Source organism: Pestalotiopsis fici (assembly GCF_000516985.1).
Source record: "Pestalotiopsis fici W106-1 unplaced genomic scaffold PFICI_Scf_3, whole genome shotgun sequence".
NCBI lineage: Eukaryota > Fungi > Ascomycota > Sordariomycetes > Amphisphaeriales > Sporocadaceae > Pestalotiopsis > Pestalotiopsis fici.
In genome coordinates, this window is record NW_006917093.1 from 2,638,001 (window position 1) to 2,661,505 (window position 23,505).

Below are 23,505 nucleotides of genomic sequence, written 5' to 3' on the forward strand. Positions count from 1 at the left end.
AAAAGAGATCGTCTAGTCTATAAGAATCATGACCTTGAGGTTTTGGGTCGGCGTCATTGTCAATCCATGAGCAAGTATGCGCCACTTCTGAGATTTGGTAACAGCAAAAATGCAATACAAGACTTGTTTGGAAGCTCTAAATAAAAGGGAGAAGGAAGAAGCGGTGAGATGGGGGCGATAGCCGTAATGCATGCAACCGAAAATCTGCTCGAAAGAAGGCGTACAAAGAGACATACTTCACGGCCAAATGCTGAACTGCGTGAGACTCTTGAAAAGTAAGACATGACAAGGGGCACACCAATTCGGGCATACTTGAATTGGACTAATAGCTAGGCGCCTCTGCAACATGCATAGGCAGCAAGGTATTACTGCCAAGGAGAAAATACTTTCCAACAATCCGAAGCTTTTGGCTTCACTAAGACTGGGTGGCTGCAGAATTGAAAGGCAAGCATTCTATCACGATAACCCACCGTGTTGGGTAGGGGCACCTCGAATTGAAGTCTCTAGGAACAGTATAGTAAGTCTTTGTTAAATTCTCAATTTGAGAAGGTGACATTTGGTCTGATAAAAGCTTATTTATTTTTCTTTTCTTTCTAAATTTCCTTTTCATTGGTTCGGTCATATTTGATTATGCCCGATCCTGGTGAGAAGCCTATGCGGGTCTCCATGGGTAGTGACTGATTGTTGATAGACAATTTGCTCAAACTTTCTCTCCAACTCCTGCAGGCAGAGTCACCCATTCTTTGCTATGCTTGCCCAGGATCCATGCTCCAATTCGGCACTTGGTCAAAGGCGGGCCGTTCCTAACTTCCTATGTTGTGGAATGACTTCTGATTCCCCAGCTTCTCCACACCATAGGTGCGAACTCACTCGGGGGTTGGCGATACGAAAAATTCTGGTATTTACCAAAGAAACGGACAATCCTGATAATCTAAGTACTCCCCATCTCTTCTCCTTATCAACTTTAGACAAGGGACCTTGTTCCGAACCAATAGGGGCAGAAAAGACCGGGGAAGGCCCCTCAGATGTATGTGTTGGTAATGTATTTCTGTTCAATCCGTCATCCACAACAGCATACCAAACACAATAGAAGCTGTGGCCATAGTGTCGTTAAACGAAGAAAATAAGATGATGAATTTCGGTTGTGGGCTACCGGTGATACCGCCAATCCCAAAAGAGAGTTGACAGCCAACGTGAACATAGTAACAGCCTGAAGAGTTGATTTCATGTGCAGAGCTGCCTTGTTGTAGGCGTACTCAGACCCAGACACTGACCAGAGCACTTCGCCAACAGCGCCAATAACGTGAACTGGTACGCGCAACAAAGTCAAGATACCAGTTTCATTGGAGTACTGAATTCACTTGAGTATTGTTTTCCATAGTATCTTTTGTTGGGCATATATTGCTCTAGCCTGTTCGTCTTCTTTTTCTTTTTACTTCCTTGAAGGCTGGATTGCCTGTGTGTTGCTATTACCAAGCTAAAGCGTCAACTTCCAGCTCGAAGGTGCAAGCATTGGCTTTCTCTCTGCTCAATCTGGAGACGATTGTCCTGATGTCGTTACACATACCCGTTGGCCCGCACACCAACACGGCTATCTTGGACCACCCTGTCTCGGCCTCGTCTTGTAGCAGCGCATCCAGATTCAACCTGCGCCCAACCACGATCTCCTTCTCTTGCCCTACATCCAATAAGGGCCCGAGGACATCCAAAAAGGGTTGATCCGCCGCCTTTATGCTGTAGAGAAGCTTCACGTTTGGGTAACGCGTCACAAAGGGCAGGAGCCCGGTGATGCCTATACCACCTCCCACCAATAGTAGTCGGTCACTCTGTAGGACCGACTTAATATGGTTGGTGGGGTATGGCCCTTCGACCAAAGTCAAAAGTCCATGATGCGGCTTGATGGACTTTGTCATGCCTTCGGTCTTACGGACAAACAGTGTTACTCCTGCAGTGGTGTAGGGACTGCCATGAGCCACGGCGGCTGACCTGGTCTGTACTGTGTCGTCTTTGGAGTCGCGAAAGTCTGTTGCCGATTGACTAACATTGTGCTTTTGCCGAGCGAGCGCCGCGGTTTGGACCATGGAGAAAGGGTGGTTCTCCCAAGGCTTGAGAGGATTCAGCGTGGGAAAGTAGACATAGACGCAGTGCCCCGGTGCGGCCCACCGGATGCTCGGTATGTCGAGACGGACAATCGTGGGACTGATCTCGGTCACAATGGAGTGTCGGAAACCGCCTTTCAAGACGCGAGCCAGTCGAACCAATCGATCGAAAAACCAAACCCCAATAGTGGCGTAGAGCCAGGTTTCGTAGCCAAAGGTATTCTCGTACCCAATGTACACGTGATACCAGCAACCGACCACGCATATAACGGCCATGACAATGTGTGAGATGAGGAAGAGCTCATAGGCTCCTTGTCGTAGGATGTAAGTGCTGCCCAAGACCAAGATGACGGCCGCCACCGTGGCGACGCAGCCCCAGATCCACCACTTGGTCAGTAGTGACGGGGAATACGAGCCAGTGTCCTGGTATAGGACAAGAGCGAGGATAGAGTGTAGAAGAGTCTGAAAGATGAAGGATGTCATGCACAGCTTCAAGTGCATTGTGCTTCATCACGACTGTCAGAAGTCCGATTCATACTGAAAATATTCTCATACCTGCGCGCTTACTCCATGCTTTCTACCACGTGTTTATACATCCATCTGTCAAAAGCGTTGTGCGTCGAGAGACAGAGAGGGGGAGAGGAAGAGAAAGATGGGGATCCATTTCTTAAGATTCATGTGGCTCGGGGAACGGTAACTCTGTTTGTAGATGATAATGTTACACGAAACCAATGGTCCCCCAAAGAAAGTGCCGATGGAGCCATGCCTGGCCTCGGAATGCTTCATCTGCACCGAGAAAATGAAGAGCTGCATTCTAGGTTCATCGAAATGTAGCAACCGCGTCGATGCCGTGTCTTGCATTCATGAGCGGTGATCCAACGGACGTCCAAGCGAGAAAACAAACCAAACACAACCCAAATATCTATTACCTGCCATTACACGACTACTTAACAAGTATAATTGGTTCCCTGTGCGTGACCCGAAGAAAGGAAGATGTCAATTCATCCCTTTTTCCTCACTTGAGCTCCCTGCGCCCGAACAACTGAGCTTGAGCAACACTAGCCATTAGCTGTTTATAAATTATCAGCTAGAAATCGCCGCCTACGACAATTCTATACCCAAGCACAGAATGCAGCCTAGATGCCTTTCATACTCCAGCGTACTGGTGATTAGCTGGCGCATTTTGTCAACCGCAGCTCGTGGCGGTGTGGGCCGGCTTGTCGACCTGAGCAACGCAAACATCGTAACAGAGAGTTCAAGTCAACTGTTTGGCGACCTCTTGAACGATTCACGGACTCGCGGAGGCGACAAGATAGCACGCATCCTACAAGGGATCGACAGTGCGACGAGGCCATCATGCTCCGATTACCATGCTCCAGGCGCGCCCATGTCCCCTGCCTGCAATGCCGACAAGTGCTGCATCTGGAGCCACATCACTGGCGAAATACTACCTTCGTTCAAGGGATGCACCGACTTTGCTCGTGGTGCAATACGCCAAGGTTTCCACGACGCAGCCGCATGGGATGTGTTCTCCGAAACAGGAGGAGCCGACGGGTCCCTTTTGCTCTCAGACGAATTGGACAGGATCGAGAACGAAAACATCCATGACATCGGCAACCTGACCAAGTCTTGGTTTAAGAAATACGAGGATTGGGGGGTTTCAATGGCCGATCTGATACAAGTCAGTGCTATAACCGCCACAGTTGCTTGTCCAGGAGGACCACGGATACGGCTTTTTGTTGGACGACAGGACAGCGACGAGGCAAATCCTGCTGGCCTTTTGCCCAGCCCATTTGACAATGCAGATTACCTGATATCATTGTTCGAGAACAAGACCTTCTCCTCGACGGATCTGGTAGCCCTCGTTGGGGCACATTCTATCTCAAAGCAAATTTCCGTGGATCCGCGTCGCATCGGGGCGTCCCAAGGCATCACACCCAAGGTTCTTGACACTACCTTCTTTGAGAACACTTTACAAGGCGACAATAAAACGATTTTGATAATACCAAGCGATGCGAAGCTGGCTGCGTCCAAGAAAACCGCGAAACAATGGGAGATGTTTGCCAAATCAAAAGCTACTGTTGCATGGAATCTGGTGAGTTGGGTCGCTCATGATATGACCGTTCACTTGTTCTAATTCTCACCAGGCATACGCAAGAGCATATGTGCGCATGAGTCTACTGGGTGTCAACAACATGAATGATATGATGGAGTGCACGAAAGTATTGCCACCTCCAATTCCAACAGGATAGGTCTTGGTTCATCGTTGGAAGCATCCACATTTTGCCAGGAAAAGATGGTCACTCCGCTTTTGTCCACAGCCTACGTCAAACTTTCTGGTTTTTTTTTTTNTTTTTTCAAGAATTGTAGTAATATTAATAATAATATCGGTATCGAGAGCGCCACAGTTTGCAATACGAATTGAGATATTTGTTGTGTACATTGGGATGACACAAAAACGGCGAGTTTTGAACTTCCCATACAAAAATGCCTTAAACAGGCAGTTTTCAATTAAATCCTCTCAACGAAGGATTCGGAAAGAAAGATAATGTAAATATCTATGTATTCATAGGCGATAAAAATATGAATTGCTCTTTTAAAAAAAATTTGTGGAGATCCACGGGTTTAAAATATATAAGATTGAGGAGTTTTGGAAATTTAGTGGATTATCCGCTATAAAGTTAGTTGAAATATCCCTGGAAGCCGGATCTTTATCCGCGATAAATCACTATAATTATAGCGCATTATTCTTCTAGGGGCATGTTTCACGTTAGGCCGAGATAGGCACTTGTGCTCAAGCAAAAGATAATCTTCTAGGTTAGGTTAGTTGGCTCTGACGACTGCCTTAGTGACAGCTTTCGGGATATTAATAGCATGGTTATTACCGACCCTCAAGGTTGTTTTTGCTGCGACACTGGCCTCAATTAATCATAATTTAGTCCGATCTTTTTTTCCCTTTCTTTTCCCCAAAGGAGGCATATAGGAACATATGAAAGTCAGAGGAGCTTGTGATCTGGGATTTCGATATCACCTGATGGGAGCGGTGTATAGGCATGAATAAGTGATTGAAAGTAGTCTGATTCTGTACAAATGAAATGGAGGGTAGGTCGTATCTATATACCCATCCAGGAGCTCCTATGGAGCTTGTCTAGTCTAGTTTGAAGATCCCATTGAGAACTGTAAGTGTATGGAGTGAATGTCCCGTCACAGAACAAGGTGTATGGAGACTTTTGCTAGTCTAATTTACTCAAGTCCCCCTCAGAGTTCAACCCCTTCCCTATGAGTTTATTGCAGGTATTTCTTCCTGATCCCTTCTCGCCAGTCCTTAACACTGAAAACCTCATGTCCAACTTTCACTTTGTCCTTCCCAACTCCAGGCGACCCCTCTTTCGTCCACTTCTCGACAGGAAGAAACTTGTGGTCTGGAGCGCAAATTCGACGCGCAAGCTTTGCGTCCTCAAGCTTCTTGAGACAGCCATGTTCTAATCTTACATTGGCACAGTCCATACACAGATACATGTCCTGTTCAATACGTCCTTGCCACTCATAGCCACAATTACCGTTACAGACGAAAAACACCCCACTGTGAGGCTGTGCAGGTTGTTGCGTCACTGACCCCGTGATGGCTTGATCGTCTTCATAGCCCAGTTCTGATCGATCATCGGAATCATCATCTCCATCGAAGCCCGTGACTCTATCAGTAGTGACATTTATCACTGATCTGTTCATACTGATGGCGGTTCCCTTTGATGGCTTGTCTTTGTCATCGATACTACGGCTGTTGTCGTCCTCGTCTTCAACAGCTTGAGACACCAAAGACCATGCTGCAAGGGCGTCTTTTTCCCGGCCCAAGGATGCGAGAGCTTGCGCCAGTATGTCATATCCCTCCCAGTCGTTGTCGGGAATGTCGTCATCAAGGATAGCAAAAGCAATTTCGATCACCCTTCGTGTATGCTTCTCGGCGAGGGACCCCTTGCCAAGATGACGGTAAGTTCGTGCAACAAGGGTTGCGAAGCGTAGGTCTTGCTCGACAAGCCGTTCATCTTGTTGTTGTTTCAATAACTCGAGTTTGGGAAGTCCGTCTCTCAACTCGGGTTCGACTAGTCCATCTGTCAACTGTGATTGAGCACGAGCCCATTCGACGTAAGCGAACCCAAGAGCCCTGGTGCTCTTTCCCAAAATGATTTTCTCGACATCTTGCGGACAGTCACGCCGTTTCCATCGGTTCACGCTTCTCTGTAGGACTTGACGAGCTTCTTCGATGCTTCTGAGTTTTTGATCAAGACCATCCGTTACCATCGCTCCTGCCACAGTCGCGCGAGATGCGGAGTCGGGAAGACGGGGGTACAGCAGCGCGACGGCAAGATAGTACCGCAGATGAGCGAGTCTTGATTCTGAGAGAGAGTCGGCAGTCTGAGCTTTCTGGTGTGCTTGATAGATTGCTCTGCGATATCCTTGAAGTAAGAGGTCTGGTATGTTTCGTAGCTTGTTAGAAAGATTTTCGTGAAAGGATTTGTCTTCCGCGAATCTGAAGAGAAGCTCGATAAAACCCTGTCCGGATTCTCGTTCAAGCAAGTTGCGAAAGAAGGTTTCTATGCTGTTTGCGTACTCGGCTTCTTTCAACTGCCTCAAAGTAATAGCGATGAGGTTGGGGTCCGACACAGGCTTGTCGATGAAGCTTTTCAGGAATGTTTGTATGGGCCCCTTATCATCAAGATCTTGTGAGGAATCCAGGAAACGTTTGAAAATATCCTCGAAAGCGGAATGGTACTTTTTTTTGATTCCAGGATTGTCTTTGAATAAGTTCATGAGCTCAAGTAATTGGTGCACGGCGCCCGCATGATCGTTCTGGCGCTGCAGAGACCGAGCCAGATACCACTTTGCTTTCCAGTTCTGAGAATCGTTTTCCAACGCTTTTTGGCACCTGGAGGGTACACCGTCCCACATGTCATAGAAAACCATAGTTTCAGCGATACGGGTGTGTCGCAGGGCTTTTGTCTTGTTTTCTTTCAGCTTCGTCTGCGCCCACCTTTCCGCTGCACGAACATGCTCAAAGGTGATCCCTTCGTTGTCGTCGGGATCATAGCGGATTCGATCGCGCATTTGGTCAGACATTTCAAGGTCGACAATCTACGATGGTTAGTGCTTTGAACCGATGATGAAAGAATAGTGTACCCACCTCTTTTGGGAGTTGAGCTATCCGCCTGAACGCTTTTGCTGCATCCCAGCTGCTCTTGAGAAGCCATTCTGATGCCAATATCTCCGATGCGCGCTCCAAAAGGTCCTTTCGTTCAAGAATCAACGAAGAGCCGCCCGTCCCCAGCACTGACAAGGCCCCTTCTGCCACTTCGACGTCTTGAAACCACCTTAAAACTGCGTCCAAGGACTCCCACCAATCATCTCCTAGAATGGAGCTCAATCGTTCCTCCCTAAACCACACACGAACAGAATTCTCATTCATGAAGAAAACGTATAGCCAACGGCCGATTTCTCTTTTGCGTTCGACTCCTAGCGTGAGAATCTCAGCTGGGTTCACCTCGCTGAGATGCCATAGCATATTATTGATTGCGTAATCGTGGAGAGGCTCTGCAATCTTCGCGTTTGCAGGACATACTGCTTTCAAGAGACTGAGTATGATACGACAGTGCCCATCTACCCGGTGGTATGAAATACCCGAGGGCTCACCATGACTGTACTTCTCGAAGGATGATTCACCGCTGTAAGATGGCATGGCATCTCGACGAAGCGCCCGTTCATTGCTCTCGGGTTGCTGTGCTCGGTGCAAGATTGCCCTGTTTGGCTTCTGGACATTGTTGGTCTGGCCTGACGTAGCGATCGGATTATCCGTTGCGGTGCCGCCCTCCCTCTTGAGATAATCCAAGGCGTTGGAGGACATAAAGACAACATCGTCTCTGCACCATAAAAGTGACCTGGACTTGTACTTCTGTTCAATGCGTTCTTTGATATTCACCGCCCTGCCATACTTCAAACGCAGCACAGACTCAAGCTGGGCTACTGTTGGCCGCCCTTCCTTTGGAAGCACTATCCAGGGAAGGATCTCATTGAGAACATCGATCTCTTGACTCTGTGTTCGTAGCTCCTTGGCAAGAGTATCGATACTGTTCCGGACTGAATCAATGATGTAAACCTCGCTTAATGAATCGCTCGACAGAATCTCTTCGAGTTTTTTGTCACTCGCACGTTCAATTGCCTCAAGATATGACTGAAGCTTGATATAGTTGTTCTTGGACTCCTCAATCAATTTCTTGCGGAACAGGTCAATGTCGATTGTTTTCATCGAGATTCTCAGTCTCCCACTTCTGGCCAGCAGTCTCAACTTCTTCTCCAATCGGGACTTCGCGTCTTCCAATTTCAACAGCGCTGGCTGCCCTTTTTTGCCGATGAATGCATTCAGATCGTTCGCGTTGCATTCACAAAGCGAAACTCTCGGCACGCAACCAGGGGTGGAAACTTTTTTCAGGTAATCTTCCGTGCCACTTATGAACAACCTCACTTGGAAGGGCTGGTTCCGCTTGGCGTTCATTGAGCTCGTCTGGTTTTGATGACACCTGATCGACTCGATGATGTGTCGAACCAACACGGTGTTGTCCTCATCTTGCTGACTTCCTTGTGCCATTTCAAGACCATCAATGACCAAGAAGAAGATTCTGCCAGCTTTGGTGTCGCTTTTCTTACGATCATTGGCATCCTGTCCTGATTGCTTGGAGAAAGCCATCAAATAGTCCATAATCAGGTTGTCCCAGATATCATGGCCATTGTAGGTGGTGTTACCTACTTGGTGGCATTGTTTAGCCACAAAGGTGCGAAAAGAAACGTCCGTCTCAGTCAATTGAAGCACCAATCCAGCCAACGCATCTCGAAGAGACATGCCAGTTTCGCTGCTGCCAGCGATCTTTTCAGTATCGCCAGGACTCTCGAAGAAGCAGTGAGCTACATTGGCACGTGTTGTCTGGTTGTCTGAATTCTTCTGTAGGTCGACGAGATGCCTTAAAAGCCAAAAACATGCGTGGGTCTTCCCACTGCCGTTAGGGGCCTCCAAGGCGAGTACGACGTTCGGAACACTTTTGTCGACATCTCTCCATTCTACCAGGTCTTCGTTGCTCTTGATCCACTCTCCCGTGTCCACAAGAGTTGAATCTAGAAGAGACTTGTAGGATCGTTTCCAGTAGCCCCAGTTACGATTGTGGTGGTCGAAACCGAGGTGTTCCTTGATTCTCGTCAGATTCGAGTCATCTAGGCTGAGGCTCGTATGGCGGCTGAATTGGTCCACGAGCCCCTGGGTTGCAGCTTTCACTTCCAATACATCTGCGTGTGTATTCGCTGGTATTGTAGCCTTGAGTTGTCCTAGCAGATCGTCTAACCTCTCTTCTCTAGCTTTGACCGCTGCTGCGTCGCCCGCGATGACTCTGGTGACCACCCGTTTGTACATGCTGAGCTTCCCTCGGAGACGCTTTGGCTTCGGCAGCCCGGTCGCGATCGCGCAGTCTGCGCAGATGGAGAGGAAATGTACCATGAGCTGATACAAGGTAGACTTCAAACTCTCTGACATCAAGTCTTGAGCATCAGGGCTGATGCCAGTGGCATATGGAGCAAATATTCTGATGACTCTTTCACCCTTGGACGACAAAAGTGTTTGCAAGCTTTCAGCGAAAAGCGACTTTTTGCAAGCTGCAGATAACTGCAAAACCAACTTCACAGCCTTGAAACAAACGCCGACCGGGGAGAACACCTGGCCAGAATGTTAACAAACTCATAAGCAGCAAAGTAACAAATTCAGATGGGATTGACGAAGCTTACATCGGCAGCTACATCCACCACAACGTCTGCGACTTCAAGCAGTCCTCTCCCCACATTTTTGAGAGCCTGCAACTTGACATTTTTCTCGTCGTGTTCACGGTCGTCTTCAATGTCCTTCTGGATCTCTTCTTTCCTTGGCATTCGCAGGAATTCTTGGTCATCTTGGTTGGTCGCTGCGCAAAACTCCAGCACAGCGGTCTCCCATAATTCCAAGAGATTGACTTTGTGGGCGGTGGGCTTGGATTTTATTGTTGGCAACTCGCGAGGCGAAGATCTGGTTGTTACTCCCGAGGGCTGTTGAAATATGTACGTGCGTGTCACAACTTCCCGCAGAGACTCGGCGTAGCTCTTCCTCAGATGGCAGATTTATATAAATAAACCCAAGGACGGTGCAGAAATCGCCTTATGTCACTCAATTCTCATCGTCTTGGCTAACTTTCCCGCCAGAGCCAAATTCATGTGTACCGATTCACTCATGTGCCTACATGCCTGATCAGAAAGCTGCAGGGTCAGTGGATTCAGCTGATTAATTGTGGTACTGATTAGTGGCTACCTTGTAGATATTATCATCTGTGCCCCTCAACTTGTTAGCCAACGAAATCCACTGCATGGAGCAGCAAAACTCCATCTACGATATAGATTTGAGGACACTGCTTCAGAAAAAGCAAACCTGCAAGACTGCGACCCTGGAAGAGTGATTTACCACATCGTGCAATCTCCAAAAAAAAAAAAAAAAAAAAAAAAGACACAAATCAGGTTGCAAGACAGCATTTTGCGGTCCCATCACAAATCGCAAACAATACCGTATACAGTAAATGATTGTTCCCAAAGGAATGATTGTGTGCTTGTGGGCTGTAGCCACTCTTGAGCCCCTCTATGGCGTGCCGCACATAGTCGCTGTGGGCATGCTCTCAGATACCCATATCAATTGCGCATCAAGCTTTCATTTTCTCCCCTTACCACCGTAGAATGTATGCAATGCGAAAGATGGAGATCGTTTTTACCGTGCAGCTTCTTCACCCCATACCATATACCATAGCAGGAGATCTGGACCAATGTAGTCCATTTCCCCTTCAAATTGGTCCCCCGTCTTGTGATCAACTCTATTTCTTATTATTGCGGAATACTTATTGAATGTTTAGATCTCGCCACTTCCATCAGTCTCCACAATATTGAGTGACACGCTTCTCTCACGCATAAGGAACGGTTGGTGTATGTCAAGTCTCTGACTATTACATGTTACAGTTCCGAAGCCTACCTCAATTTCACGGCCCATATGGCGGCGTGTAGCTGACTTCCCAAATGGCAACACAGTCGATTATTGATAGTATTCCACAGTATGACTGCTGCTTAGGCGAATTTGATTGCTTTCAATGGCCCCACCTGGGCCATGTTCATCCCAGATCGATATTATACCATGTCGGGTCTCAATGTACCCGGATGCAGGAAAATCTCATCGGGTGAAAACTGCCAGCTCATCAGCAGGGCTCGCTGTCTACTAATGGGATACAAACCGAGCATCATGAAAATGTCCACGACACCCCACTTTCCCCCATCGAGCGGAACGGCCCACGCCAGACTGGGGCAGCAGAAATCGACAATGATCGCCGTGATCCTTTGCAGCCGCTCGAGCTGTGTCCGGGAGGGCCACGAGACTCCGTTGGCAGATGTTTGGGCCATTGCCGAAATGGGTCACGATCGAGCACATATCCTCATCACTTTTCCCTCGAGCTCGTTCATCAGAGCTTGTACTGGTTGTGTACCCCGGGCTGTCGAATGCTTACTTCTTGTGGGTCAGAAACTCACGAGTAATTCCGCTCACGACTGTCCCATTTCGCGACCGCTAATGCTGAGTCGGATTTTCCGAAAGACCCAAAATAAAAAGGCCTCGTGACATTGGTTCATTTTTTCTTCTTTTAATCACGAAAGAGCAGTGGTAGGCATGGAGGCAAATCGACAATGATAGAGACATATCTTGAAATATGGGTCAACTCGAGTTCGCTCGCGATCGAGGGGAGGCCCCTGAAGTACTGCGTTGATCTAAATATTACATGATACTGAAGTCTTTCTCAATGGAGGTGAACTGAAAAAAAAAATAAAAAATGAAAAGGATAAGAAAGCATTCCCCCATTGCACTAGATAGAAAGGAAACGAAATTCTCCGCTCATGTCTGTGTCATCAAGTCAGCACCGCGCTGCCCTAAGACTACTACCCGCCACATCCGACCGCTGGCCTCTGGACGGGGCATGAGTTTAATCTTTATTTCCTTATCCGTTTGCTCCATAGCCTCTACTTCGAAGACTTAGCCGTGGTTAAAAGTACCCAAGGCTTTCTATCCGCCGACCGGATATCGAAACGCAGGAGTAGTATAGCGGTGTACATCAAAATCTCATTTGTGGCAAGATAACGTCCGGGACAAAGCGTGGTGCCTCCGCTGGACCCACGAAAAGCAATAGCGGTAGAACGTTTACCACTATTGTGCCTTTTAAAGAAGCGCTTATGGTAGAATTTGTTGATATTCTCTCGCCTTATACGGTCGGGTTCTAGTGCTAGACTCTGACCAATGTTATAATGAGCTTGCCGCTTCTTTAAAGAGGTACCTATTATCTAATATATGGTCTTCCGAAACGACGCGTACAAATTGGCTATATTATGATAACGGAATATCTTGTGGTAGGTGGAGAGGTAGGATATAAGTTAAAAATATAGCTAAGGTTAATTGTGGACGTGCTATCCGGGCTGTGCTGAACAGCCTGCTTTACCTCGCTTAGATAATCCTATAAGACGGCAAGGTCGCTAAAAACACGGTAAATAGCCTAATACGCAAAAGGATTACTATTAGCGATACTATGATATATAATTCCTAGAAGCACACGCTCACGCTTGGAGGATCGAGACGCAAGCGAAACGTGGTGGCTAATCCTTCCAGGGCTCGAATCGAGGAGCGACGGGTTGACTTCTGAACGCTTCAGCGCGCCTGTGATTGCTGCCATCGCATCTCCAGCAAGGGTAGATCGGTAATCTCAGGCTATTCCATGGGGTGACTTGTTCTAATTGATCACTTCCTGTAGTGCTGCCCGGGCGTGAAAGGCCTTACCAGTACGCAGTGCAAGGATCTCGGGTTGTTATGGGCCTACGATAGACCAGCCGAACGCCGTGGGTTAAACAGCGGCATCGTCTACTCACATCATCATTGTCCACACAACAAAGGCTAATGGAGAAGTACAGCCACGTACCCGTCCAAGTGCCGCAGAAGTCAACCCATCTACGGGAGGGATACGTTCCATTCCGACGGACCACTCAGAGGCAGTAGGAAACTACGTCCTCAGTCCAGCGTATGCGCCCTTTGACGCCGCTGACCCTCGCTATCGTGCATCCGATAAACATTTCCGTCGCCATCGAGCTGTCGCACCCGCTGTCTCAAGGCTCAGTGCACATCACCAGCGCCACGGACGAGCACACCGATACCAACGAGGGAGTGAGTGTTGACCCCCACTATCTTGTGAACTCGCTGGACCTCAAGATTCTGGCTCGCCAGGTCCGCTTTACCAAGGACGCCATTACCCGCGCGGAGCCGATTGTGCGCCACCTCAAGTCTTACTACCAAGAGGTTCGCAGACCTCGAGGCCGCAAAAGACTATATTGGGCGCACTGCAGACTGTGCCTACCATTATACTGGCAAGTGCTCCATGATGCCTCGGGAGCTGGGCGGCGTAGTTGACAATCCGCTGCGTGTGCATGGTTGCTCCAAACTCCGTGTGTGTGATTCCAGTATTTTGCCTATTGAGCCGACAATAAATCCGCAGGCAGTCATTTACGGAGTTGCAGAATTAAGTGCCGGCTTCATTAAAGAGGAGCTGCTGTATTGTACCCAAATTGAACTGATGACTTGGTCACTGCCGTTTAATATTATCACCTCAGCCAACGTGAATGGAAAGATGTGATCAAAGTAGTGTCTGAAAGATGTTGTCCCCAAGTAAATGAGGGCGCTCTCTTCACAATGAGAAAATCGTCTCATACCCCCTCGCAAACATTGAAGAGGAACAAAGAAGCCTTGCGTACCGTAACCGACGAATCATGTTTCTGCCATGTCATCACACATTCATAGCTGGCCAACACCAATCTCTTCAGCCCAACGAACAACTGCTCATTGCTGGCAACTGGAAAAGGCATGCATGTTGTTTCAACTCGTGTATATGAAAATTGTTCAATTTGTATCTCAAATTTGCAAGACGATCTGTCTTACACTACGCGATACAATGAACTCCCATTACCAAAGCTGTTCCAAGTTCTATTGCTCATAAACAAGAAGAGAAAAGCAGAAAGCTGGAGTATTTCTCTGCCACGACGTTGTGCTACTGGATACGGAACCCTGGCCACAGATTAACGCCTGAGTCTTTCAATTAGTTGAGAATGTATACATGCACCTTAAGACCTTAATGACTTCCGGCGATATGCTTGACCGCCAATGGTAGAAATCAATGTAGAAAAAAAGAATTCAAGAAAGAATGAGTATCGTTTGACAAGGGACCATGTATCATACATGGACTGCCCAAAGCTATTGCATTGCCAGAGACCCAACAAGGTCTGTTGGAGTCCATGAACTCGCTTGCCGAGGGATCATGTGTAATAATCGCTGGTTGAGTGCCGTGACGCGTTGCTTGCGAACAGATAGACCATGCTCTGTGGGTGTCTTATGACTGCCAACCACCTCTCATGAAGATTATGCCCGGAAGCGAGCCATTGCACATTTGAGAAAAGATCACTGCTTGGTCCCAGTAATGCCTTACATACCGTGGCCCAGGAGATCACTGAATCTGTTTCGAAACAGATGACTGCGGTGGGACAATTTGAGGCTTTTGCAAAGCCTCCCATATTGTTTCCGGTGCAAGCCTGCGACGTTTACCAGGCCTTGCAGTGGAAGATGGAGAAAGACTGTCCAGTTCATTGAAAGCTGAAGATTGCTCGTATTAGTCATTTTCATGCTAATGAACTTAACAACATGGCAGACTTACAAGTCCTCTTGCGCTTAGGATCCTTATACCTGCGGAAGAAATCGAGTCCTCTTTCCAGGGCTTCGCATTCATCACGCAACACCGATCTTTGCTTAATGATTTCGTTTGACTCAGCTGCAAATTTCTCAAGCTCTTGATCATCCATTTGGCCGACGAACTGAAGGGTGAAGATGTTGGGAAGATCCTCGATGAGACAGTTTTCAATAACCAAGACGATCATGTTGTCGGTGAACGTGTGCAGTGAGGTCTAGCGTTTGTTAGAAAGAAAAAGAATTTTATTGTATGATACTGGAATCACCTGGTAGTATGCTCTGGCCTTGTCGAAAAAGTCTTCAGCATCAAATTTGCTTTCAGGTTTAGAATTCACGTTGCCGCCAAGGTTCTCCCGCGCAGTGTCCGTGAAAAGGCCTGGCTGAGTTTCCAGGAGGCGCTTCAAGAATTCTTTCTCTATCAACCTTCGTTGTCGATCTGTGAGAACTGTTCCGAGTCCCAAATCCAGTGACGGGGGGTGTCCATGTTGGTAGTGGTGGAGAAGTTCCTCGATCTTCCTTTCCAGTACCAAGGCCTTGGTCTCAAAGAAGTGTTCTACGACCTCATTTAGAATCGTCTCGCGGGTTCTGTTGTTCTTTGGAATAAGGTGGCTGAAAAGCTCGTTAACAAATGTTCGAGCCATTTGACTGGCAATCTGGGCATGGGATCGTGCAATAGCCCCCCAAGGGCGGGCTCGGTGCCGGAAGAATTCCGCTGCCAATTGATCGTTTGATGTGCCCAGAAATTCAATTCCTTGGCCGACTACAAACTCATTGTCCAATTTCTTGACCGTATCTTGGAAAGTCATAAGTTTGGGGTCCTCGGTTGGGTAGAGGCGCATCAGGTTGTGGAGACTGGCAGCAAAAGCGGGACAAGGACTTTTCTGATTGTGCTGGCGTGTATAATCGTCGATACTGACACCTTTTGGAAGCACCTCGTATGCGTGGCCCTTGGTCTGTAGAATAAAGGCGAAGGTGCGGTTCAGATCACGGATGAGTACTCGCAGTTTGCGAACTCGAATTTGTGCATATGCCATGCCTGTGTCGTCGAGATCTAAACGGCCGAAGAAGTCGTGCAAGTAATTGCCATTCAGGGCCTGTAGTGACACGGCCTGAAACTGGGATGCAATATTGTTGAGGTATGCCTGTCTTTCTTTTGGGCCCTCTCGCGGTTCTCCAAGCTGTTTGCGAAGAAACTGTCTCTCGCTCAATGTGATTTCAAATCCGTCAATGAGGCTCTTCAAGTTCCTTTTGGCGCGAGTCATGAGAATACGACTCAATCTTCCTCGTAGCGTACCGATGCCTTTATTCTCTGGAGGTACTGAAGACCAGGAAGTAGCGTTGAAAAATTCCCGCTCCCTTTTATCTCTTTCATCTTTTCCCAGACACCTCTCCACAGACTCAGAATTTCGAAGCACATGCCAACCCAATGGCAGCCGAGCAGACTGGTTCAGATTCTCAACTAGCCGAATAATGTTCGCTTCCTCCTCAGATCCTGGTTTGAGAAGATCTGGCTTCGTGATAACTCCGAGTGTCCGGATTTGGTTTCTATCGTGGAGCTTGGCAAGTTGAAGGAGTTCTTGCACAGCAGTTTGGTCTTGTGCAGATACAACCAGCACAATAATGGCGTTCTGGTTTGACATGTAACGGTTGGCTAGGCTTTCCACAAGAGCTCGATCGGCGGCAGAGTGCTCTGCTTGTTCGGAGTTGTCTAACCGAGGAAGTTCGATCATTATGAAGTTAATTTCATAGAGGTATGCTCGGCAAATTCTCACCTGCAAGGTGTCTTCAGAGATAGTCGCACCGCCTTGCAGAGCTTCTTGGATTACTTGTGTAGCTTCATTGAAGACTTTGGTGTATGAACTTGACACAACGCCCTCCTTGGTATATGATGGCAATTTCTCGACTCCGCAGGTCGACGTTGATGTGTGGCATACCTTGACTTTGATTTCACTACTCTCTGTGGTACGCAGGACCCATTCAACTGGGAAGTTTGTGCGGCGAGTTGTGAATCTCATTCGGACTATAGCCTCTACTATGGAAGTCTTTCCTGAGTTCCTGTTGCCCAAGAGGACGATTTGTGGAAGATCCAAGTCGAGGTCCAGTCCGTGACTGCGTACATCATCGATGATCTCCTGGAGTTTTCTCTCTTGTGCGTTCCATTGCTCTAGGACAGGAGTATCGGGGTGAGCGTCTGCCATCCTGTCTGGCCTGATAAAAAAGTTGTGCTAATTGAATGAAGAGACTTGGCGGACGAGAAGTAAGATGTCTGTATCATTTGCTTGGTTTGTTTCTTTGTTTGTTTTTTGTTGCTGTTTGTTGTTGTGACTAGCAGTCGAGGTGCTCTGGAGCTTCCTTCGATGAAATAGGATGGGTAGCAGTCACCATTGACCAATGCTTGAAGATTGTTGATCAGTAGCACCTGCTTAGAGGTCCCCCCCGCTCTAGTCGTTGTTGTATAAATTTACAGAAAACATCAACTACTGATAGGTACATATATGTATGGTAAATACATGGTAGATTCCGTACGTGGCAGAATTGGAAGGCAATCAATTCCCGTGCAGGTCAGGGTGGTTGCGCCAACATTAATAAGGTACTGTGCCGTTCGGTACAGGCAGTCTGGTAGGTACCTAGGGTACCTAATGGTAGTAGCGCCTTATTGCATGTGCTCAACAGTGGGTCTGCAGAGCGGCCAGGAGATTTGTTAGCCAGAACTGCCTACATGTGCACTGATTGCACCGTCCCGAACCCTTGTGGTCGTAGTACCTTGTAGTTGATTATTTGCTGACAAGTTGCAACCACGGCCATCACTCACGCGCCTACATTCCATCGCATGGGCAAGAGCATTCAATGCACCTGAGCAATTGCTAGGGTCGAGACGCTCCTCACCTCTCTTGCAATAATGTCATTCGCGTGGCGCACACATTTTCTAGCGCTCCTCTCGGTAATATGCAGGATCGCAGTATCCTTGAGTCCTGGTGACACGGGCACCGCGCGAGCCCCGGACCACTGGACGTGGGGCCCTTACCGGCCCAATCTGTATTTTGGCATCAGACCGCGCATTCCAGAGACATTGCTCTTGGGTCTAATGTGGTCAAATGGAGACGGGCGCCAAAGCATGCTTAGAAGTAAGAACTGGATACATCTCCGTTGACCCAGGAGAGGAAGCCGAATACTAATTCCGTCGATTTGAAAGATCTCCGCGACACTTGTGAGCAAGACGATGGCATGAATGGCTATGGATGGACACAGTACGACACCCGGACAGGAGGCAGTCAGACCATCTACGACAGCAAACTGCACATTGATTTGACTACAGAATTTTTCAAGTCCGGCGATGGGCTCGGCTGGGTGGTCCGCGTGTCCGGCACTCCAAGGTCAGGTGCCCCGGCAGATTTGAAGACGGCGCTCGTCTGGCATATCGCTCTCGAGGGAGCAGAAAGCATGCCGAATCAGGGGAACCTGAATTGCACAGCCGCAAAGGGACACCAGGCGGGAGCCAATTGCTTCGGAACGGCCCCTGGACTGGGTCCCTTTGAGCTTCATCAGCTAAGTAATACAGGAAATGCGTTCCACGAGGGTACTGCTGTAAAGAGTGTGACGGTAACAGAGGACAAGATATGGAAAGCAAAGTGTATGACTATCACTTATTGTCCTACGGATTCAATGTTGTGTGTGCTCATCTTCTCCAGCGGTGTATATGGATGTCATCAAGGCCGCCTCTGGAAAGGCGCTCCTCGTTAATGAGCCCGGCAATGGCAACATGCACTTCATTCAGGTCATTCTGGAGGGTCCCTTTTCGGTATGAACTATGCACTTTGTGGACCAAAGTCCAATGGCCCTTAGCTAAGCTTCCCGGCAGATTGACTTTACCTTCCGCTCAAATCAGAGCCAACTTGTGACATGTACGTTGCAACGGTTGCGTGTTCTATCGTCATCTAACATGTCATTACTGCAGCCGATGACTTTAGCTCTAAATCAAACGCTTTCTACTCCTCATTTCCGGACCAGATTGACACTGTGTTTCCAAGGTCTTCCCCGTATCAGGATCAGAAGTACAGAAGCTTCATTTCATCGTTACTATCAAATCTTTTAGGCGGTCAAGGCTTCTTCTATGGCGACACTCGAGTAGACTATTCTCATGATACAGCATACGAAGAAACGTCTCTCGACTTCTGGGTTCAGGCCGAGTACGTACGTCCGATCGTCTTATGTGTTTATGTCACTCTAATTATAGTTCTCTTGCAGGGCTGCCATGAAGCGGGCGACCGTCACAAATACGCCACCGTCGACTCTGTTGTCACATGTGCCCTCAAGACCTTTCTTCCCCCGGGGCTTCCTGTGGGATGAGGGTTTTCATTTGCTCCCTATCATCGAATGGGATATGGATCTTGCTGTTTCAAGTCTCCAAAGTTGGCTCAGCCGGATGGACAACGATGGGTGGATTGAGCGTAAGTCACTTCTCACCGTCGCTGGCGATGATTGCACCATTTCGCGGGGATGAGAACTCACACTGGACAGGAGAACAAATTCTGGGCGAGGAGGCACGAAGCAAAGTCCCCAAGAAATTCCAGACTCAATACCCCCATTACGCCAATCCTCCAACCCTGGCGTTACTCCTGCCAAAAATCATTTCCAAGATGACCAACGAGTCAGAATATCGAGGCCACGAATCCATTTACGTGACAAACCTGGACGAAGCAAGAAGACTATTGCAACAATTATTTCCGCTATTCAAAAGACAATACGAATGGTTCCGTCGAACACAAGCCGGCAATTTCTCAGCATACCCTCGCCCCTTCAATAGCAACGAGGAGGGCTACCGGTGGAGGGGCCGTTCTCCTGGTCATACGCTTACCAGCGGGCTTGATGATTACCCACGGGCCGAGCCCCCTCATCCGGGAGAGCTTCATTTAGATGCTCTTGCCTGGGTTGGTGCTATGGCCAGCGCTCTCGAGATAGCGGCCAAGTATCTGGGCGAGGATGCCAGTACATATACCGAACAACTGGAGAATATACGTCATAGCCTTGATACGATCCATTGGAACAAGTCGGCGTTAGCGTATTGTGATGCGACTATCGGAACCGACGGTAGTTTTCAGCATATTTGCCATTTAGGATACATGTCACTCATGCCTCTATTGCTTGGCCATCTGAATAGCACGCATGAGAAGCTGACAGCGGTATTGGATCTGGTGGCTGAACCTAACAAGCTCTGGTCGCCGCATGGCTTGCGCAGTTTAAGCGCCGACGATGCAAACTACCATACGGATGAGGACTATTGGCGGGGAGCCGTCTGGATGAATATAAATGTGCTCGCCGTGCTGCGCCTTCGAGACATTGGGCAGGACGACAACGCTCAGGGAGTACGCGCACGACGTCTCGCAGCAGATCTGAGGACTCGTGTCATTGACACCGTCTGCAGAAGCTGGGAGAAGACCGGCTTTGTCTGGGAGCAATACAACGACCAAACAGGAGAAGGACAGAGGAGCCGAGCATTCACAGGATGGACAGCAAGTATCATACTGTTGATGGGATTGGACGACATTGCGACTGACAGTCTAGATGGATCTTCACGGGCTGGGATTTTCGGCTGGTCTTCAATGTCAGCTATGCTATTTATTACAGGGCTGGTGTTCTTGGCCATGTTCAGACGCCAATTATTGGGGTTTTGTAAACGAGTAGGCCCAGGGCTCTTGAAAAGGGTGCAGATGTTTCCAATCAAAAGGGCTTACCAAGAGGTTGTAGACCTCGATGAGTTGGAGCGTCCTGATCACCCACGAGCGAGCTAGTTTTGGGCTCAAAATTTGAGAAGCGAGAAGGGCTATTTGACTCTACTCCTTATGCATCGGATATTAGACTTTCATAGTACAGCCTCCAATGAGTATTCACGTGGTACTGGTAGCAGTTATTATTCGACGGAATTTCCATCTGCACATGTTGCATCTCCGCCGGACAGAAAGTCTTTCAACACTACAGGCCGTACATGAAAGTCTTTCTTTGGTCTCCTCTTCGTTCGACTGATGCCGCCTCTGCAGCAAAGTCGGTTTCGTCCCACTGTGCAATTTCTTCCGATCTCTTTCTGTTTTCTCTCTTGTACATCAGGCGAAGGAATAAAAGACCCAAAGCTCCAGTAGCCATGATGGCGATGGTTATTATCAAAGGCGTCTCATCTGTTAAAAATATTAGCCCAAAATATGTCACCGACCAAGATTGGAATAATATGAGCTACTCACATCTCGGTGCATACTTGCTCTTGAAGATCTGGCCGGCAATGACACCCGCCAGGTTGGACCAGCCGTTTACGCCCAGCATGACACTTCGGGTACCTTTCCACGGCGTGTTACCCGCCAGCCACACGGCTATCAAGGGACCGCCGACAAAGACTCCCGCCATGCAAACATTGGCAAAGCCGTATCTCAGGCGGTTGTCGGTCGATGCTGCCATGACTATGCAACCGATGATGCCAATCATTACACCAAATACAGTATGCAGGGACCGCTCTCGCAGATGGTCACTCGAGTATACTATAATGATCAACCCTACCGTACCGCTGTGTAATGTCAGCACCTCATCTTGTGAAGTTGAGTTGTACAGCAACCTACACCACGAAAGGTGGTACGCTCATCAGAGTAGCGTCAATGCCACTGTAACCCATTCCCTGCACGACCAGAGGAAGAAAGGTTGTAAAGGCTGTCACGGGAAGAACCGTAGTAATGTTGCAAATGACAGTCAGGAGTTTCTTCCAGTCCCTGGCCACGTCTATGAAATCTCTCTTGGAGACAGATGTGCTATCGGCGTCGCCCTCTTCTTGAGTTCCTGCAAGATCGACTTGCATTCGGTAGACAGCATGGGCGCGCTCTTCGGCATTCAGAAACCAGGCCGTGGCCACTATCATTGAGGTCAGTCCAGCTTTTAGTAGAAGAAAAATCCGAAAAAAAGACAGAGATTAGAAGAAGAAGAAAAGTGGTTTCTAGGAAATCAAAAGGGCGCCACCACATACAATTCCTGGGTAAGATGAAAAATGACACAATGCCAAGCAGGACAGTTATCCCTCCTTCGAACAGGAACACCACCTGCCAACCATGAATGCTTGAAGTGTTGATTTTCAGCAGCCCATAAGCAAGTAAACCGGCAAAAGCACCCGCGACCGAGTACATGCCAGTAAACATGCCCACGCGGAAGCCGACTGCATATTTTGGATACAAGGTTGTCATCTGCAATACCATATTAGCATCGCCTAAGATTTGTGCGCAAAGTCATCATCAAAACGCAAGTTTGTGACTCACATAGTACATTCCAATCTGTGTAAAGCCAGCCTCGGCCGCACCAATGAGCAGCCGCAGAGCAATGAGGGTGCCACTACCACGGATGGCAGCATGGCACATGCAAAGACTACCCCAGATGATGAGCTGAATGGTCAGGAAATACTTGACACCGATGCGTCGCGCAAGAATGGTCATGACTGGCTGCAGAGGGACGTAGGTGGCGGAGAACAGCGACAGCGAGTTGGGAATGTCGTCGGGAGAGAGATTGGCATCCTTGATAAAAGAGCTGGTGGCGATGAAGCCAATGTTTGTCTTGTCGATTCCGCAAAACTGCAAAAATATGTCAGCACTGGGTTCGGGGTTCGGGCTCAGTGGTTTGAAGCCCGTCATATGAACTCACGATGAACTCGAGCGCCAGGATGCTGACTACAAAGAGATCCAATTTTAGATTGACCTTCTTGTCTAGACGTCTCTCGTCTTCGTTGCGTGGAACGTAATGAACAGGTCTTTGCTGGGTCAAACTTTCTTGGAGTTCCTCTACATGCTGAGCATCGAGCTCGACCTTTCCGGGAGGCAGAGGAGCAGCCATGATTGCATGTCACACAGTCAAATCGTGTGTGGTCTGGAGTCGCAAGTGGTACGTTGAATACTATAAGACGCCAGCTAATTTAGAACATGGGAAATATTACCCCGGCTTGCCCCCGTTTACCCCGACCAACCTTGTTCAAGTGTTTGGTCGAATAAACTCCACTTATTAGCAATGTGACCTATGGTATGCAAGGTAGCCGGCCTATACTATCTCCGCTACATTAGTAGGGGTTCTCCGCACAGAGGCACCCCATGGGGACTCTAATCGGAACCGAATCCGTGGCTCCTCTACCTTAGGAGGAAACGTCCCGTTCTTGGCTTTTTCGCTATTGGTCCCCCCAAGTTGGTCATGCATGCATACTCTGTACAAATGCATGTAGGGGCCAGCAGTGATCTTGGAAGAATTCTTAGCCAGGTGCTAGGTTACATGGACGCGGATCCCATCTGCATGTTTGGTCATCACTCAGCCGCGGGTGAGTACTCGTTGCCTTCCATCACCCAATGGGATGCTCTCTAATACAAAGGTGGGTGGTAGATACATAGTCTACATGTTTCTCTGCATTCCAACTCTATTTCAAGAGAGATCCCGATGCTAGATGCCGTTTACTTCCCTGCTGCCGCGGCTCTTTAAACGCAACCTTAGTGAGTTACCGATCTACGGCCCGGCCGCGCGGCATGAACTTTCAAA

The 23,505-nt window shown here is 48.4% G+C and overlaps 7 protein-coding genes across 7 annotated transcripts; 3 read left to right on the forward strand and 4 right to left on the reverse strand.

Annotated features, from left to right (window-relative positions):
• Nucleotides 1–1,469: 1,469 nt before the first annotated feature.
• On the reverse strand, nucleotides 1,470–2,600 carry PFICI_04944 (uncharacterized protein; the record flags this gene model as incomplete). Its single annotated transcript, XM_007833525.1, has 1 exon — nucleotides 1,470–2,600. The coding sequence occupies one exon, from the start codon at nucleotides 2,598–2,600 to the stop codon at nucleotides 1,470–1,472; it is 1,131 nt and encodes a 376-aa protein (XP_007831716.1).
• A 628-nt stretch (nucleotides 2,601–3,228) lies between these two features.
• On the forward strand, nucleotides 3,229–4,351 carry PFICI_04945 (uncharacterized protein; the record flags this gene model as incomplete). Its single annotated transcript, XM_007833526.1, has 2 exons — nucleotides 3,229–4,194; nucleotides 4,247–4,351. 2 exons carry the CDS (start codon nucleotides 3,229–3,231, stop codon nucleotides 4,349–4,351), a joined length of 1,071 nt encoding a protein of 356 aa, XP_007831717.1.
• Nucleotides 4,352–5,384: 1,033 nt separating this feature from the next.
• On the reverse strand, nucleotides 5,385–10,058 carry PFICI_04946 (uncharacterized protein; the record flags this gene model as incomplete). Its single annotated transcript, XM_007833527.1, has 3 exons — nucleotides 5,385–7,229; nucleotides 7,279–9,849; nucleotides 9,918–10,058. 3 exons carry the CDS (start codon nucleotides 10,056–10,058, stop codon nucleotides 5,385–5,387), a joined length of 4,557 nt encoding a protein of 1,518 aa, XP_007831718.1.
• Nucleotides 10,059–13,254: 3,196 nt separating this feature from the next.
• PFICI_04947 (uncharacterized protein) lies at nucleotides 13,255–13,610 on the forward strand (the record flags this gene model as incomplete). Its single annotated transcript, XM_007833528.1, has 2 exons — nucleotides 13,255–13,527; nucleotides 13,575–13,610. 2 exons carry the CDS (start codon nucleotides 13,255–13,257, stop codon nucleotides 13,608–13,610), a joined length of 309 nt encoding a protein of 102 aa, XP_007831719.1.
• A 1,115-nt stretch (nucleotides 13,611–14,725) lies between these two features.
• PFICI_04948 (uncharacterized protein) lies at nucleotides 14,726–17,162 on the reverse strand (the record flags this gene model as incomplete). Its single annotated transcript, XM_007833529.1, has 3 exons — nucleotides 14,726–14,871; nucleotides 14,933–15,179; nucleotides 15,231–17,162. The coding sequence occupies 3 exons, from the start codon at nucleotides 17,160–17,162 to the stop codon at nucleotides 14,726–14,728; spliced, it is 2,325 nt and encodes a 774-aa protein (XP_007831720.1).
• Nucleotides 17,163–18,049: 887 nt separating this feature from the next.
• PFICI_04949 (uncharacterized protein) lies at nucleotides 18,050–20,753 on the forward strand (the record flags this gene model as incomplete). The annotated part of the gene is made up of 7 exons (XM_007833530.1): nucleotides 18,050–18,089; nucleotides 18,158–18,595; nucleotides 18,654–18,763; nucleotides 18,824–18,866; nucleotides 18,920–19,151; nucleotides 19,210–19,412; nucleotides 19,483–20,753. 7 exons carry the CDS (start codon nucleotides 18,050–18,052, stop codon nucleotides 20,751–20,753), a joined length of 2,337 nt encoding a protein of 778 aa, XP_007831721.1.
• A 181-nt stretch (nucleotides 20,754–20,934) lies between these two features.
• PFICI_04950 (uncharacterized protein) lies at nucleotides 20,935–22,818 on the reverse strand (the record flags this gene model as incomplete). The annotated part of the gene is made up of 6 exons (XM_007833531.1): nucleotides 20,935–21,134; nucleotides 21,198–21,514; nucleotides 21,567–21,852; nucleotides 21,965–22,178; nucleotides 22,251–22,559; nucleotides 22,630–22,818. The coding sequence occupies 6 exons, from the start codon at nucleotides 22,816–22,818 to the stop codon at nucleotides 20,935–20,937; spliced, it is 1,515 nt and encodes a 504-aa protein (XP_007831722.1).
• Between the last annotated feature and the right edge of the window lie 687 nt (nucleotides 22,819–23,505).